This window comes from Oncorhynchus mykiss, chromosome 8 (assembly GCF_013265735.2).
Source record: "Oncorhynchus mykiss isolate Arlee chromosome 8, USDA_OmykA_1.1, whole genome shotgun sequence".
In the NCBI taxonomy this organism is placed as follows: Eukaryota; Metazoa; Chordata; class Actinopteri; order Salmoniformes; family Salmonidae; genus Oncorhynchus; species Oncorhynchus mykiss.
In genome coordinates, this window is record NC_048572.1 from 26,916,267 (window position 1) to 26,934,907 (window position 18,641).

At 40.9% G+C, this 18,641-nt stretch overlaps 1 protein-coding gene across 4 annotated transcripts in view; it reads left to right on the forward strand.

Moving 5' to 3' along the window:
- The first annotated feature begins 402 nt into the window (after positions 1 to 402).
- ppp1r13bb (protein phosphatase 1, regulatory subunit 13Bb) overlaps positions 403 to 18,641 on the forward strand; it is an 81,175-nt gene continuing 62,936 nt past the window's right edge. For 2 of the 4 annotated variants that reach the window (XM_021612187.2, XM_036985199.1), the window contains exons 1-2: positions 404 to 631; positions 1,424 to 1,604. In XM_021612187.2, coding sequence (XP_021467862.1) covers positions 1,596 to 1,604 — 9 coding nt within the window. In that variant the 5' untranslated portion in view covers positions 404 to 631; positions 1,424 to 1,595. Of the gene's footprint in view, positions 632 to 1,423; positions 1,605 to 18,641 lie in introns of all 4 variants that reach the window. The other 2 variants (XM_036985201.1, XM_021612188.2) reach the window with 2 other exon arrangements.

The following is an 18,641-nucleotide window of genomic DNA, read 5'->3' on the forward strand; positions in this document are numbered from 1 at the left end:
ACCTGTGTCAGCATGCATGTGCCCTGCCCGCCTGCCAAACCCTCTCCTGACCCAGAGGATGCTGGGCCAATTGTGCACTGCCTCACGGGTCTCCCAGTCAAGACCAGCTGTGACACAGCCTGGGATCGAACCCAGGTCTGTAGTGACATCTCAAGCACTGCAATGCAGTGTCTTAGACCGCCACTCGGGAGGCCCCCAGAAATTGCTTTTAACAAACAATTTGTCCGCCCAAAACTGCGTTCCCGTTGAATTTCAAAATCCTGATGTTGCCCCTGAGCCAAAAAGTTTGCCCACTCCTGTGTTAGATGGTTGGGTATTTGTTAATCATTTTTTTCAAACAAAGTATAAGGGAGTTGTACTCCAGTCTAGTATGTGGCGATAATGCAACATTTATTGGATGCCAACCGCCGTTAATCCTCATCGAAGAAGAGTTTGGCTCTGCCCACCTCCTTGCTTGTTCTGCCCACTAGGATTCAGGCTCGGGTCTATCTTGGGTTAGTTGTAAAGATCTTTGACCGCATTTTATGGTGCTAGTACGTTAGGTTACTTAGTATCAGTAGCTTCATTAGGCCTGAATCACTCGCGATAGGCTACGACGACCAAGAATGAACAGGAATTGTCTCTGACATCTGTAAGTAACGCTTTTGTTGTTTATTTCAGTAGCTAGCTAACGTTACTTGCTAGCTATTGTTTCATCAGCTGATTAGCTAGCTAGTTAACGTTATCTCGCGACCTAAATTAGACTAGCTATTCACTAATGTTAGCTAGTAAATAATCCACCTGAACAAGCCTAACGTTATTCATGTTTTACATTCAAAAACGAGGTGCTAACGTTAGCTAAGCGCTACAAAACGCTCCTAAAATTTTAGTTAAAACTACGATACAAACAATTGGCAACGAACGTTACGTTAGCTAGCATGGCAGAACTAGCAGCAGCTAGGTAACGTTAGCTAGATAGCTAAAGTTAGGCCATCGGCAAGACCTAACTAACTGTCTAATTGGCTAGCTAGCGAAGTTCCACACTGACCAAATTATACTGATGGTATGACACTACTAACTAGCTAACGTTAGCTAGCTACCTAGCCTATAAATAGTTAACTACTTACAGTACAATATTAAAGTAACAATCGAAACATTAACGTGGATAACTCTCTAGCTATATAGTAAGGGAAACTGTAGTGTCAATGTTTGGTATTCATCATCAATATAAGGTTCGCTCCAGGCCCAAGTGTTGATGAGTTGATGTCAGTGTTTGCCGTAACGTTAGACTACCTGAGCTCTGACCCACTCGGCCTAACTAGGTAGTTAGGCCAACGTGACTTCTCACTGCCTGCCACATAGTCTGTATGCAGTTAGTTGGCTTGGTATCTAGTTACTGTAACAGTTAATTAGCTCATATCCGTTTTTATATTGCATTGCATAGGACGAGGCCTGGGCTGGCTCTCATCACTGAACTGTTGGCGCTACTGGGCAGAATCTCCAGCCATAACTTTGGATATCGTTAGCAGATAGCTAGAAGACATCGAATTCAACCTTTCCAAGTTCGACATTGTTGATTTGATGCCCCCGTCGTTCTGACAGACAGAGCCGCCAATATGATGCCGGTGAGTGTTGGTGAATGTACATGTTATGCTGGTCGTTCGACACTTCACAAAGGGAACATGGAGGCATTAAAGCTGGGATCCTTAATGGTGAATCTGCCACTAACGATTGGAATATTACATTACGGGACATCATTGCATGCGTTCGATAGAACAGCAGAATATGTATTGCAATGTTTTTTTTACTAGACATTTTCATCCGCAAAATCATAACAAAGGTGGTTCTGTTTCCCTTAATGCGGATTCCATCTTTAACTGTTGCCTCAGTCAAACTCTGTGAGAAGTGTATTTTACCAGGAAGATGTTACGTGCTTGAAACAGTGGGTTTTGATAACGTTTGAATGTGCAAAGAGTAGAGCTCAACTTCTTCTACCCCTCTGCTAGCAGGCTTCTCACCGCTCACCTTCCCACAATCCCACTATATTTCTCCACGTGCCCTCTTTTCGTTGAAAATGAATGGGGGCAGAACTTCTCCTGCCAAATGTGTTGTTGTTGAAAACCCACTAAGTTGTTGCATCCCTTCTCCAATATTTGAAGCATTGTTCCAACTAGACCACTGGCTCATGAAACCCCAGCTCTAGTTGGATCCTTGTACGGCTACTTCTTCCATATGGGGTTCTAGTGTAGGATGGATTATAGATAGGTGAACATTTTTCTACCTACCTTGGCAATAGTTCCATATTTCTTGATTTTTGAATTGCACCAATGTCCAGTTGCAGGTGGAACCCCGATAACCAGGGAATATTCAGAAATAATTAAATCGGGTTTTTGTGTTTTGGTTGCATTGTGTAAGGCTGTGCAATCTTCTACATGTGACCGTAGCCACGTTACTTAGAAGTGACTAGTTCCAGCAAAGATATTAGGAAATGCGAGATGTATGTCAGCTAAGATGGCGAGAAATCTCTTCACGCGGTGCAAAAAGTAGATTTCATATTTTTGTGAACATTCTCTGTTTTTTGGAGTTCCACCTTCAACTGTAAACAGTTGTTAATAAGACACTGGTGCCTTCAAAATTTAGAATAAATGAAGTATCACCAATTTTAAGGTTGGTTGAACATTGTTTTACCATATTGTCAATGAACCATCAACTCGACCACAAGCTTTAGCTATGCTGCTTGTTCGAAAGCCTTGGCTAGTGAAACCCCAAAGCAACAATTGCAGTTGGAAAGTAATATTATGTCTAATGGCAAGTGCATGTATGCACCAGTGAATTAAATGATCACCTCTGCAAGTGTCTGGGAATACCATTTAAGAATGTGATTACAGTAAAGAAAGTTGGGATAATCCTAGTGATTAATGTGGGAGGGGCAGCACCCTGACAATATTCCGCCAAGCCTGCTGTCCATTTGTGGATCTAGTGAGATTAGTAGATTTTCAGACAATCCACAGGGGTTTAAGTGCTGTGTGGCACTGTTCACTTCCTTTTTAAGAAAGATTACATTAGTGAGGTTGGTTGAGCATTTAGGGTTAAAGGCGCTGCCCTTTGCACTCAAACAATCCCCTCTCTGCATGTGTTCAAATCCAAGCTCCACCGGTCTTCACTAGAGGTCGACCGATTATGATTTTTCAACGCCGATACTGATTATTGGAGAACCAAAAAAAGCCAATACCAATTAATCAGACGATTTTTTTATTAAAAAAAAAAAGTATTTGTAATAATGACAATTACAACAATACTGAATGAACACTTATTTTAACTTAATAAAATACATCAATAAAATCAATTTAGCCTCAAATAAATAATGAAACATGTTCAATTTGGTTTAAATAATGCAAAAACATAGTGTTGGAGAAGAAAGTAAAAGTGCAATATGTGCCATGTAAGAAAGCTAACGTTTAAGTTCCTTGCTCAGAACATGAGAACATATGAAAGCTGGTGGTTCCTTTTAACATGAGTATTCAATATTCCCAGGTAAGACGTTTTAGGTTGTAGTTATTATAGGAATTATATAACTATTTCTCTCTCTACCATTTATATTTCATTAACCTTTGACTATTGGATGTTCTTATAGGCACTTTAGTATTGCCAGTGTAACAGTATAGCTTCCGTCTCTCTCCTCGCTCCTCCCCGGGCTCGAACCAGGAACACAACGACAACAGCCACCCTCGAAGCAACGTTACCCATGCAGACCAAGGGGAACAACTACTCCAAGTCTCAGAGCGAGTGATGTTTGAAACGCTATTAGTGCGCACCCCGATAACTAGCTAGCCATTTCACATCAGTTACACCAGCCTAATCTCGGGAGTTGATAGGCTTGAAGTCATAAACTGGCATCCATTAGTCTAAATATTACTGTTACATTGCACAACCTTCAATGTTATGTCATAATTACTTAAAATTCTGGCAAATTAAGCGGCCCAAACTGTTGCATATACCCTGACTCTGCGTGCAATGAACGCAAGAGAAGTGACACAATTTCACCTGGTTAATATTGCCTGCAAATCTGGATTTCTTTTAGCTAAATATGCAGGTTTAAAAATATATACTTCTGTGTATTGATTTTAAGAAAGGCATTGATGTTCATGGTTAGGTACACATTGGGGAAACGATACGCACCGCAGCAATTATATGCAACGCAGGACACGCTAGATAAACTAGTAATATCATCAACCATGTGTAGTTAACTAGTTGTTATGATTGATTGATTGTTTTTTATAAGATACGTTTAATGCTAGCTAGCAACTAGCTAGCATTCGCGTAACAGGCAGTCTCCTCGTGGAGTGCAATGAGAGGCAGGTGGTTAGAGCGTTGGACTAGTTAACTGTAAGGTTGCAATATTGAATACCCCGAGCTGACAAGGTGAAAATCTGTCGTTCTGCCCCTGAACAAGGCGGTTAAACCACCGCTCCTAGGCCGTCATTGAAAATAAGAATGTGTTCTTAACTGACTTGCCTAGTTAAATAAAGATTAAATAAAGGTGTAAAAAAATAATAATAATAGGCAAAATCGGTGTCCAAAAATACCAATTTTCGATTGTTATGAAAACTTGAAATCGGCCTTAATTAATCGGCCATTCCGATGAATCGGTCGACTTCTAGTCTTCACACTATGTTCCCTCATATCTGTCCCAGCTCATTTTTCTATCCCTTTTTTAAAAACTTTCTAGTGAGCTCTTTGTCACCCTGCACTGGTTTGCAATTGTGACAATTAGCCTAGTTATGCATCATGGCTGTTAATTGGAATAGGTGTTAGGCTACCCTTTTTTAAGAGTTTTTGAATAGCCTAGGCTTCACTGACTTATGAAAAGGCAATGGATTATACAGTACCAGTCAAACTTTTGGAAACACCTAATCATTCCAGGGTTTTTCTTTATTTTTTACTCTTTTCTACATTGTAGAATAATAGTGAAGACACCAAAACTATGAAATAACAGATATGGAATCATGTAGTAACCAAAAAAGTGTTAAACAAATCTAAATATGTTTCAAATATGAGATTCTTCAAAGTAGCCACCCTTTGCTTTGACAGCATTGTACACTCTTGGCATTCTCTCAACCAGCTTAATAAGGTAGTCAGTCACCTGGAATGCTTTCCAATTAACAGGTGTGCCTTGTTAAAAGTAAATTTGTGGAATTACTTTCCTTAATGAGTTTGAGTCAGTTGCGTTGTGACAAGGTAGGGGTAGTATACAAAAGAAAGCCCTATTTGGTAAAATACCAAGTCCATATTATGACAAGAACAGCTAAAATTAGCAGAGAAACGACAGTCCATCATTACTTTAAGACATGAAGGTCAGTCAATCCAGAAAATGTAGAACTTTTTTTTGCAGTCGCAAAAACCATCAAGCGCTATGATGAAACTGGCTCTCATGAAGACTGCCACAGGAAAGGAAGACCCAGAGTTACCTCTGCTGCAGAGGATAAGTTCATTAGAGTTAACTGCACCTCAGATTGCAGCCCAAATGAATGCTTCACAGAGTTCAAGTAACAGACATCTCAACATCAACTGTTCAGAGGAGACTGCATAAATCAGGCCTTCCTGGTCAAATTGCTGCAAAGGATCCACTACTTAAGACACCAATAAAAAGAAGAGACTTGCTTGGGCCAAGAAACATGAGCAATGGACATTTGACCGGTGGAAATTTGTCCTTTGGTCTGGTCCGAATGAGATATTTTTGGTTCCAACTGCTTGTCTTTGTGAACGGATGATCTCTGCATGTTTGGTTCCCACTGGGAAGCATGGAGGAGAAAGTGTGATGGTGTGGGGGTGCTTTGCTGGTGACACTGTCTGTGATTTATTTAGATTTCAAGGCACACTTAACCAGCATGGCTATCACAGAATTCTGCAGCCAAAAGCCATCCCATCTGGTCTGCGCTTAGTGGGACTAACATTTTGTTTTTCAAAAGGACAATGACCCAACATACCTCCAGGCTGTGTAAGGGCTATTTGACCAAGAAGGAGAGTGATGGAGTGCTGCATCAGATGACCTGGCCTCCACAATCACCCAACCTCAACCCAATTGAGATGGTTTGGGATGAGTTGGACCGCAGAGTGAAGGAAAAGCAGTCAACAAGTGCTCAGCATTTGTGGGAACTCCTTCAAGACTGTTGGAAAAGCATTCCAGGTGAAGCTGGTTGTGAGAATACCAAGTGTGTGCAAAGCTGTCAAGGCAACGGGTGGCTACTTTGAAGCATCTCAAATATATTTTGATTTGTTCAACACTTTTTTGGTTACCTCATGATTCCATATGTGGTATTTAATAGTTGATGTCTTCACTATTATTCTACAATGTAGAAAATAGTAAAAATAAAGAAAAACCCTTGAATGAGTAGGTGTCTAAACGTTTGACTCGTACTGTATGTAAAATTAATGCACTACAAAACAAACTCAATGCAAAACCTTTGAAACCAGGCCCACACTGATATAATTGACTACTTTAAAAGCTGAGGAAAGAGGTGAGAGTGGAGTAGATAAATATTGGGCAGTTGAACTTCTAACCCCTTCTAAAGGTGTGGCTTTGGGTTCAGCATGAGGTTAGGCTCTCATTGGGTAGGCTGCTTTACCCATTCTGTGTTTCATGTACCCCCCCCCCTCTCTCCACTGTCACTAGCACCCTACAGAGACATTCCATGGGGCTAATTTTGAAGAGAACAGAAAACCTGCTCTGCTCTTCATGTTTTTTTCCCCCAGCCGTAGTAGCATGTTTTACATCCAATTGGCGACAGATTTTCATGCAAATTTTAAGAAATATGCATATAGAAAACATATATTTTCCCACCAGTGGTGTCTTTCCACCAAACTGACTTGTTGCAGATTAAAATCAGTGTGTGTTGACAGTGTACACAAAATGTACTTTTTCACTGAAGTTTTCATGTACCAAATAAACATCGAAATTTCAATGTGTTTCCATTGCATTTTCAACTCTACCGTGTATTTTTTTGTCACAAACTGTTGCGTTAAATAGCAAATATGCCTACTCTGGTCTTTGCACGTGCGCTCTAGCCAAAAGCTTGCAGATGATGTGCGGTGGACTAGTCTACATGATGTGATTATGGATAAAAGGGAGAGTATTTTTATTTGTCAAACGCAACTCAAGCACCGATCATCATAAGATCCTCAATATTTATTGGAAAGGAGCATCAAGATCACCGTGCACTTGTGAAGTTCATCATGACTATTTCATCTGTAGCCTAAAACTGCGTTTCCCAAGTTGTAGTGGGAGGACAACACACACCAAATAATCACGTGAATCCAAGTTTACTTCAATATGGTGGTTGTTAAATCATTATTTGCGCATTAAGGCGTTTCCACCCCCATTTCTTGCTTAATTCATTTTTCAGGCACAAAAGGGTCCCACCACGTCGACTAATACATTCTATAACAGCACTTTTTATTTTTACGATGTGACTTTACTCGCATAACTGTGGATGGAAACGTGTTTTGTTATGGCTGTTTGATTGTGGTATCACCGTGCTTGGGAGTTGGGACATTCTAAGGTCAACATACTGCTGCCACAAGTGGGGGTGATATGACAAATGTAGCCTACATTGTATCAAACTTTTGACGTTATCGAAGGTACGCTAGTTAGCGAAGCACATTTACAAACCCTGTGTTTTGACAAGGTTGATATATTTCCATTAACTTCTGAAGAACGTAGGGTGGGAAGAGATTTTGTTTTCCCTATCACACAGGAGATTGTGTGACCTACCAATTTTTCCTACACCTGCAAGTTAGACACACCGTTTGGAGTTGTGTGGGAGAGAGTCCTGCCATGCGAGTCTATCAGAGGGGTAATGTGACCTAGAATGTTGTCTCATGCTAGGACTTCAATGATGAATGGTGGAAAAAAACTAAACTGTCCATGGGCTACTGGCAATCTGCCAAGACAGTGACATGCATGCATGACAGGACTGTAGGGTGTGAGAGGACCTAGTGCCCTCACTGTACAGCAGGTGGTCAAAGGTCAGGTTTATGGTTTCTCCTGCATTTGCACAAATGCTTTGCGCGGTGTGCAATATTTAGGAAATGGCTTTCGATCTGCATTTCATCTCTCTCATGAGCACTGATGAGAAGCTTAATGATTGGATAGGTTTATCCACCCACTGTTGCCATCTAACATTGTAGGCCTATTTAGTCAGACCCAGCATTGTATATGGGGAGCACAGACTCTCAAATGCTCAGGTTATTGAGGAGGAGAAAATGCTGCCAGAGAGAAATCGGCAATCTGCTAACGGGATGGATGAAGGTTTTGCTGGCCAGCACAGCCTTGGCAGTGGATAAATGTGTTAACTCTCTGTGCCTGTCATGCCCCCTGGGGGTAAATTTAGCAGGTCAGACGAATTGCTCCCCGGTGGAACTGCACAGGGAACTCTCAGGGAGCCTCAGCCTCCCTTCCAGTCCATCACACTGTGCTCGCAAACAAACAAACAACACACCCACACTCAGTCTCACACTCGTACACCCATTGAATGGGGCAGGCTGTCCTGGAGTAATAGACTTGAGTGATTTAGGTGAGAGAAAAGGAGACTGTGGACTTTGTTGGTGTTTATGTATCTATCTGAGATGGGGGGGGGGGGGAGAGTAAGTAGCCTATTTAATTGTTGGTGTGTTTCGAACGGCAAGATGTGTTCAAGAGGGCTGTCCTGTTTTTGTACTGAATTTCATCTGTGCTTTTTGGAGTTTGGAATGGAGCATTTCCAACCTAGCCTACAATGTCTGCTGTGTGGATCGAGCTGTCAACAAGTCGAGCAGTCATTTGAAAGAGTAAGACCATTTCGATGAGACAACTCAAAAGGTGAAATCCATAAAAGCCAAGATAATGGATTTCATTGCCCTTGACAATCAACCGTTCTGTCATGGCTGTTGGCTTTCGCCGACTGGTCGAGCGATAGTGTCACTGCTATTAGCTTCACGACATACTATGGAACGCCATTTGGGTCTTTGCATGTCAAAAAAGATACGTTAAATAAGCTTTTAATTTGACACGTCAAATAACCGAAATAGCCGACAGAGATGGCCGCCTCGCTTCGCGTTCCTAGGAAACTATGCAGTTTTTTGTTTTTTTACGTGTTATTTCTTACATTAGTACCCCAGGTCATCTTAGGTTTCATTACATACAGTCGAGAAGAACTACTGAATATAAGATCAGCGTCAACTCACCATCAGTACGACCAAGAATATGTTTTTCGCGACGCGGATCCTGTGTTCTGCCTTACAAACAGGACAACGGAGCGGATCCCATGCAGCGACCCAAAAAAACGACTCCGAAAAAGAGGGAAACGAGGTGGTCTTCTGGTCAGACTCCGGAGACGGGCACACCGTGCACCACTCCCTAGCATTCTTCTTGCCAATGTCCAGTCTCTTGACAACAAGGTTGATGAAATCCGAGCAAGGGTAGCATTCCAGAGGGACATCAGAGACTGTAACGTTCTTTGCTTCATGGAAACGTGGCTCACTGGAGAGACGCTATCCGAGGCGGTGCAGCCAACGGGTTTCTCCACGCATCGCGCAGACAGAAACAAACATCTTTCTGGTAAGAAGAGGGGCGGGGGCGTATGCCTTATGGCTAACGTGACATGGTGTGATGAAAGAAACATACAGGAACTCAAATCCTTCTGTTCACCTGATTTAGAATTCCTCACAATCAAATGTAGACCGCATTATCTACCAAGAGAATTCTCTTCGATTATAATCACAGCCGTATATATCCCCCCCAAGCAGACACATCGATGGCTGCCGCTGAAAAACATCCCCACAGCTTGATGCTGCCACCACCATGCTTCTCCGTAGGGATGGTGTCAGGTTTCCTCCAGACGTGACGATGGCATTCAGGACAAAGAGTTCAATCTTGGTTTCATCAGACCAGAGCATCTTGTTTCTCATGGTCTGAGAGTCCTTTAGGTGTCTTTTGGCAACATCACAGCAGGCTGTCATGTGCCTTTTACTGAAGAGTGACTTCTGTCTGGCCACTCTACCATAAAGGCCTGATTGGTGGCGTGCTGCAGAAATGGTTGTCCTTCTGGAATGTTCTCCCATCTCCACAGAGGAACTCTGGAGCTCTGTCAGAGTGACCATTGGGTTCTTGGTCACCTCCCTGACCAAGGCCCTTCTCCCCTGACTGCTCAGTTTGGCTGGGCGGCCTTCTCTAGGAAGAGTCTTGGTGGTTCGAAACTTCTTCCATTTACAAATGGAGGCCACGGTGTTCTTGGGGACCTTCAAAGCGTCAAATGTTTTGGTATCCTTCCCGAGACCCGTGCCTCGACATAATCCTGTCTCGGAGCTCTATGGACAATTCCTTTGTCAACCAAACCGTCAACTGTGGGACCTATCTGGACAGGTGTATGCCTTTCCAAATCATATTCAATCAATTGAATTGACCACATGTGGACCCCAATCAAGTTGTAGAAACATCAAGGATGATCAATGGAAACAGGATGCTTTTGGGTCCTACTGTGTATCTAACTGACAATGAATGGGTGACATAAACCTAAATAGAAACTGATAATTGTGCATGACTTCAGTATTACTTTCTAAAACGGTTGTTACACTAAGCTCAATTTAAAGTCTTTTTTGCAAAGCGTCTGAATACTTAGGGATCTGTTTATTTTGGGGGGCAAAAAAAAAAAATAAAAATTGCTTTGTCATTATGGGATATTGTGTGTAGATGGATTAACAAAAAAAAATCCTCATCAATTGTAGAATAAGGCTGCAACATAACAAAATGTGGAAAAGGTCAAGGGGTCTGAATACTTTCCAAATGCACTGTATTTGTGGCAAATAGAGATGGGCAAAGATACTAGAATATCCGGACATCAATATTTGATTACTTGCGAGAATATTCACTTAAGAAAAGAATAGGCCTATTAACAATGAAAAAGCTGTCTAAAATAACATGATCTACAGTGGGGCAAAAAAGTATTTAGTCAGCCACCAATTGTGCAAGTTCTCCCACTTAAAAAGATGAGAAAGGCCTGTAATTTTAATCATAGGTACACTTCAACTATGACAGACAAAATGAGAAAAGAAAATCCAGAAAATCACATTGTAGGATTTTTTATGAATTTATTTGCAAATTATGGTGGAAAATAAGTATTTGGTCACCTACAAACAAGCAAGATTTCTGGCTCTTACAGAACTGTAACTTCTTCTTTAAGAGGCTCCTCTGGCCTCCACTTGTTACCTGTATTAATGGCACCTGTTTGAACTTGTTATCAGTATAAAAGACAGCTGTCCACAACCTCAAACAGTCACACTCCAAACTCCGCTATGGCCTAGACCAAAGAGCTGTCAAAGGACACCAGAAACCAAATTGTAGACCTGCACCAGGCTGGGAAGACTGAATCTGCAATAGGTAAGCAGCTTGGTTTGAAGAAATCAACTGTGGGAGCAATTATTAGGAAATGGAAGACATGCAAGATCACTGATAATCTCCCTCGATCTGGGACTCCACGCAAGATCTTACTTTTTGGTAAAAACTCAACTCGTCGTGGTTGGAGGACAAGGAATGCTGAGTTGCATCCAAAGAACACCATACCTACTGTGAAGCATGGGGGTGGAAACATCATGCTTTGGGGCTGTTTTTCTGCAAAGGGACCAGGACGACTGATCCGTGTAAAGGAAAGAATGAATGGGGCCATGTAGCGTGAGATTTTGAGTGAACCTCCTTCCATCACCAAGTGCATTGAAGATGAAACGTGGCTGGGTCTTTCAGCATGACAATGATCCCAAACACACCGCCCGGGCAACGAAGGAGTAGCTTCGTAAGAAGCATTTCAAGGTCCTGGAGTGGCCTAGCCAGTCTCCAGATCTCAACCCCATAGAAAATCTTTGGATGGAGTTGAAAGTCTGTGTTGCCCAGCAACAGCCCCAAAACATCACTGCTCTAGAGGAGATCTGCATGGAGGAATGGGCCAAAATACCAGCAACAGTGTGTGAAAACCTTGTAAAGACTTACAGAAAACATTTGACCTCTGTCATTGCCAACGAAGGGTATATAACAAAGTATTGAGAAACTTTTGTTATTGACCAAATACTTATTTTCCACCATAATTCGCAAATAAATTCATTAAAAATCCTACAATGTGATTATCTGGATTTAGTTGAAGTGTACATATGACAAATTACAGGCCTCATCTTTTTAAGTGGGAGAACTTGCACAATTGGTGGCTGACTAAATACTTTTTTGCCCCACTGTATGTGACAAGGCTACATAGCCTACAAGGATAGACCATTACATTCAACATTTTAATAAAACACTGAGTTATGAATGCGCCCCATTTAAAAAAAAAAAAAAAAAAAGACATAACAAGCTACAAAAGTGTGTTGGCTATTGCCGGTCAATAAATGCGCCAATACGCCACTACAGTCAGAGGCTCCACGTGTAGGAAGTGAAGTTGGTGATTTCTAATCAATGCAAAATATAATAAAAATGTATTGAATTAAGTTGACTAAATGAGAAGGAGTAGGCTACAATGATCAACCAACAGGTAGGTTGTTGTTTAATATTAATGGATTGGCTGTAGAAAAGGACGGGGTTGTCACTAGTTACCCCAACCACAAAGCCTAAATTAAGAAAAATGTGCCTTTTGATCTTAATTTAAGATTAGGCATAATGTTATCAGTATGGTTAAGGTTAGGTTTAAAATCTGATTTTAAGAAGAGAAATTGTAGAAATAGGCAGGCTTTAGACATTTTGACTGGCAACTAGTGACACCCCAAAGACGGGTAGCGCAGTAAAATAACCTCAATTAGCCCTCCTGCCTATGCTGTCAGACAAAAATCACAATTTTAGTAGTTCTTCAAAGTAAATAAGGCATAGTTTGTATTCAGCAGTCATAGAAGTATAAATCTTAGATCATGTACTGTATTTTCAGGTAGATGCCTCACAAAGAAACTGCCTTCGATCAGGCGTTCGGGACAAGTAGACGCGAAATGGATTATGATCATCGTTGTGTATAAATGCAGTCTAGCTCCACAGTGCTGTGTAGAGCCATCAAAAATTATCTGATGATGATGATGCACTGGCTACAGAGTATGATAATCAATCTGGCCTTTTCTAACTAATACATTACGTTAACTAATTTAGAGCCACATCAACTAATGAATTCCAAACTGAATTATCAAATTGTAATCCAAAAACAGCAATTGTCGAAGAAATATGCTTCAAAATGTTGATTTCTTCTTACGTTGTGAAATTAATGACATCATGAGAATGGCTGCAAGTGTTCAGATACCGCATGAATACTTTTTTCATCCTCTTCATAGATCGCCACAGTGGAAATGCCATAATAATGCAATATTTTATGTGGCGTCATTACGTCATGTTATATAGGTATGCACATCTGCTTTGGGTTTTGCACATCGGCGTTAAACTAGACATTGGGCCGATACTGATGTTGGTATTATTTAGCTAATATCGGCCGATTCTGATATGTTGACCGATATATTGTGCATCCCTACTTGAGAGGATCTGCAGAGAAGAATGGAAGAAACTCCCCAAATACAGGTGTGCCAGGCTTCTAGCATCATACTCAAGAATTTTTAAAATACATTTCTAGTTTCTACAAACCTGTTTGTGCTTTGTTATTGTGTGTAGATTGATGAGGGGGGGAGAAACAATTTAGTCCATTTTAGAATAACGTTGTCCCCCACCCACTTGGCAATGATGGTAGTGTGTTTTTTTAGGTTCTCTGCTGTGCCTCTCCTCTGTGTTCTGTGGTCAGTACCTGGACTTCGTGTTCCACTTCTCACTGTGATGGCTCATTGTAGTGATGTATTGACCAACTGTTCATAGACGTCCAACAGTATGTTGTTAACGCCAGGTATGGCGTTTGAGAGCTTGCACTTGGTACTTTCAGAACAAACATTGTACAATTTCTCCATCCGGGCCGTCATAGTTTTTCAACATGGTATCTTGTGGTCTGGTTCTAGATATACCGTTATTGCATTGAATCCGTCATCCTTTGCCAATGACAATGGCTGCGTATCAACTGAATAATTTCTGTAAACAGCTCTGTGATTTTCTCACTCCATGCCTTTATCATGCTTCGTTTGTGTGAAAAGCCTGTCTATTGTTGGGGGGCCTCCGCTGCTGCCAGCAACGGTTTGGATCTCACTTTCCCAATGCCTCCCATTCAGACGGTTAAGCATTGCACCAGTACTGCCACTGTAGCTCAATTCCACCTCGCAAAGTTCACATTTCACCTTATTTCATTTAACTTCTCAACGTATTACCATACAGGACTTTCCCGACTGTCTCTACCCTGTCTGAAAAGTCAACTGAAAGTCTGCCAAGGCCAGCTTATTTAGTGGGTACTTGTTTTGGGTCACAAAACCATACAATTGTCAGGTGTTGATATTAGCCAAACAACTAACGTGATGTCATAACTCCCCAACACATTCATACATTTGTGTTAACCATATTGCTTTTGATTAAGGCTGATTGATTTGATCCATGCTCATTTGTTCTAGTTGAGGAATGTCTGCTTGGGGGGTAACGGTTCACAACATGTTCGGTTCTTTCCATGATCTTTTGCTCTCGGTTTGGATTTATCTTGCTTCTCAGGAAAGGGAAAAAAATGACAAATTAGGGATGTGAGATATATCGGTCAACATATCGCAATCGATGTCTAGTTTAACGGCGACGTTAAAAACCGATGTCAAAGCTCACGTGCACACCTATATAATGTAAGTACATGGCGTAATGTTGAATGTTAAAATGTTGAGCTACACGTGCAAAACAGCATTCCTAAACTAGCCCACAATGTCTGCTGTGTGGAACGAAGCAGTCAACAAGTCGAGCACGAGTCGAGTCATTTTGAAAGAGTATTTTTCAGATGTTGCCCTACCGGAGTTACACAGTAATAGCTTCTTTGCTATTAGGTTCACGATATACAGTTGAAGTCGGAAGTTTACATAGGTTGGAGTCATTAACATATTTTTTCAACCACTCCACAAATGTCTTGTTAACAAACTATAGTTTTGGCAAGTCGGTTAGGACCTCTACTTTGTGCATGACATGAGTAATTCTTCCAACAATGTTTTACAAACAGATTATATCACTTATAATTCACTGTATCACAATTCCAGTGGGTCAGAAGTTTACATACACTAAGTTGACTGTGCTTTTAAACAGCTTGGAAAATGTCATGGCTTTAGAAGCTTCTGATTGGCTAATAGACATAATTTGAGTCAATTGGATGTGTACCTGTGGATGTATTTCAAGGCCTACCTTCAAACTCAGTGACTTTTTGCTTGAAATCATGGGAAAAGCAAAAGAAATCAGCCAAGACCTCAGAAAAACAATTGTAGACCTCCACAAGTCTGGTTAATCTGTGGGAGCCATTTCCAAACGCCAAGGGACCCTTTGAAGATGCTGGAGGAAACAGGTACAAAAGTATCTATATCCACAGTAAAACGAGTCCTATATCGACATAACCTGAAAGGCCGCTCAGCAAAGAAGAATCCATTGCTCCAAAACCACCATAAAAAAAGCCAGACTACAGTTTGCAACTGCACATGGGGACAAAGATTGTACTTTTTGGAGAAATGTCCTCTGGTCTGATGAAACAAAAATGGAACTATTTGGCCATAATGACCATCGTTATGTTTGGAGGAAAAAGGGGGAGGCTTGCAAGCCGACAAACACCATCCAACTGTGGGGTGGTGGCAGCATCATGTTGTGGGGGTGCTTTGCTGCAGGAGGGACTGGTGCACTTCACAAAATAGATGGTATCATGAGGATAGAAAAGTATGTGGATATATATTGAAGCAGCATCTCAAGACAGTCAGGAAGTTGAAGCTTGGTTGCAAATGGGTCTTCCAAATGGACAATGACCCCAAGCATACTTCCAAAGTTGTGCCAAAATGGCTTAAGGACAACGATGTCAAGGTATTGGAGTGGCCATCACAAAACCCTGACCTCAATCCAAAAGGAAATGTTGGAAGAACTGAAAAAGCGTGTGTGAGCAAGGAGGCTTACAAACCTGACTCCGTTACACCAGCTCTGTCAGGAGGAATGGGACAAAATTCACCCAACTTATTGTGGGAAGCTTGTGGGAGGCTACCTGAAATGGTTGACCCAAGTTAAACAATTTAAAGGCGATGCTACCAAATACTAATTGAGTGTATGTACACTTCTGACCCACTGGGAATGTGATGGAAGAAATATATTCTGAAATGTACTTTCTTAAAATGAAGTGGTGATCCTAAGACGGGGAATTTGTACTTGGATTAAATGTCATGAATTGTGAAAAACTGATTTTAAATGTATGTAAACTTCCGACTTGAATTGTACATACTATGGAACGCTGTTTGGGTCTTTGCGTGTCAAAAAAGATACAGTAGCACTGTCAAAGCTACAAATAAGTCTGCAAACACCAGCGACGAACGATGTGTTTACAATACCGCGTTGGTTAAAAAGCATCATTTGTTCAACCGCAACTTCTGGGGTAGCTAGCTTTTAGCTTGGTACCTAGCTAGCACCAATACAACCAGCCTGAAAACAGTAGAAACTGAAGTAATTTTCATTATTCTTAGCAATGATTTAGGAATCCTCGTGAGTAAGTATTAGCTAGGAGCCACTTGTTGTTCGCCAATTGAAATTGTTCTTCAATTCATGAAAATAAAAAGTTAGCCAGCTACTTAACCCTGTTGCCCAAAGCTGAAGTTATAAGCAGCCAGCTAGCTTCATCTGGCTAGTGAGACTCCACCAGACCAGGTTATGTGTTGTGAAATTAGGCACAATAGTGGAATGTGAGGTTGGCCTTAAATAAAAGTATGTCATTGACCATGATGCAAATAGTAGAATTATCCCACACTACTTTTTTGAAGGCTAACCACAAATTCCACTGTTGTGGCTAGCTTCACATAGATTGGTCCAACCACCATTAATCAAATATGAACTGTATTATAAATTAGGGTTATTTAGATGACACCTAGCTATATAGTTAGCTATCTAACTATTGCTACTGAAACAGATGTTGTTTTGCTATGTTTTTGGGGAATATATTTTTTTTTCCTCCATGAGCTAGCTAGGATTTTTGTTATGACCATCACTGTAGATGTGCGAGACAACTTTACCATCATAGCATACGTGTTGTTGTGACATATGAGTGATTGTGTAATATCGATGTAAAAATCAATGAATGCGTTAAATTTATCTGACGTGCAATCATATTCAGGTCCTAATCGGTCAGCAAGCTTATTTGACACGTCAAATAGTGTTTTATTTTTTGACTCGCAAAATATAAATCCTGGTTGAGAATGAAACGCCAACAAATGAACAACGAAACATCACAGCAATTAAGTGAAATCGGTTTGATTATGTTTTACTGGTAATGGGGACATACGTAAATGCCAACAAAATAACTTTTTGTTCAGCTGTGTGTAACCTTTTATTTAACTAGGCAAGTCAGTTAAGAACAAATTCTTATTTGCATTGACGGCCTACCACGGCCAAAGCCGGACGATTCTGGGCCAATTGTGCGCCGCCCTATGGAACTCCCAATCACGGCCGGATGATATACAGCCTGGATTCGAACTAGGGACTGTAATGACGGTTCTTGCACGGAGATGCGGTGCCTTCGACTGCTGCGGGTGTGTTTGTGTTAACTATTTAACTGTACTAGAATGCTTAAAAGGCCGCTCAAATTTTTAAAAGAAAAAGACTATCGTCTTTTCTTGGCAAGGAAAATAGTGGATATCGGTATCGGCCAAAAATGTCATAGCGGTGCATCACTACAAAAAAAAGTGGAATAAAGTCGTTTTTAGCATAGTCCATCGTTTGTAAGAAAAGTTGTCCTCTTAAATTTCAAGCGCCGCTATCCTTAGTGATCACATTTACAGGTACTATATGAGACAGTTAAGCAGGATATGAGCTACATCTTATTCTAGCTAAGCTGTTGACATGCACCTTTTGATATCCCGCTCACGAGTATCCATGTATCAGGAATAAAAATGAATATTCCTAATTTAAATTCATATGGGTTAAATGGAATAGTAACTGTAGGACTATAACCACTCACCTGTAGCATTATGTAATATAAACTCCTGCAGAATTATGCACTTCTTGCAGTGAAACTATACATCAAATGTTAATTTTTCAACCTCTTGAGTAAATGCACATATAACGTGATATCTTTGACACTGTTATGCAAGCAGATATTATTTCAACCACAAATTATGCACAAGACAAACTGAAGTCTTATCAGAAACGTGTTTAATCATTTTCTCAGCTTTTCATTTCCTTAAATCCGGTCAAACGGATGACATTTGGACATTTTGCACAGGAACAATCTTTCCAATGTTTTGGAGTTATTGCGTTTACTCCCCTGCCCATTCCTTAAACATCCTCTCTCTGCGATAGCTGAAGTGAAACAGACAACTTTACCAGTGTTAACTAGATTACTAATGCATGCATTAAGTCAATTTAAGACCTTATTCTGCTGAGCACTGCTTTATTTAGACTTCTAGGGCTGTGTTTCCCAACCTTGGTTCCTCGTCCCCCCCAACAGTTCACATTTTTTTATTGTAACTCTGGACAAGCACACCAGATTCAACTCGTCAACTCATCATCAACCCTTCAATGAAGTTGAATGAGT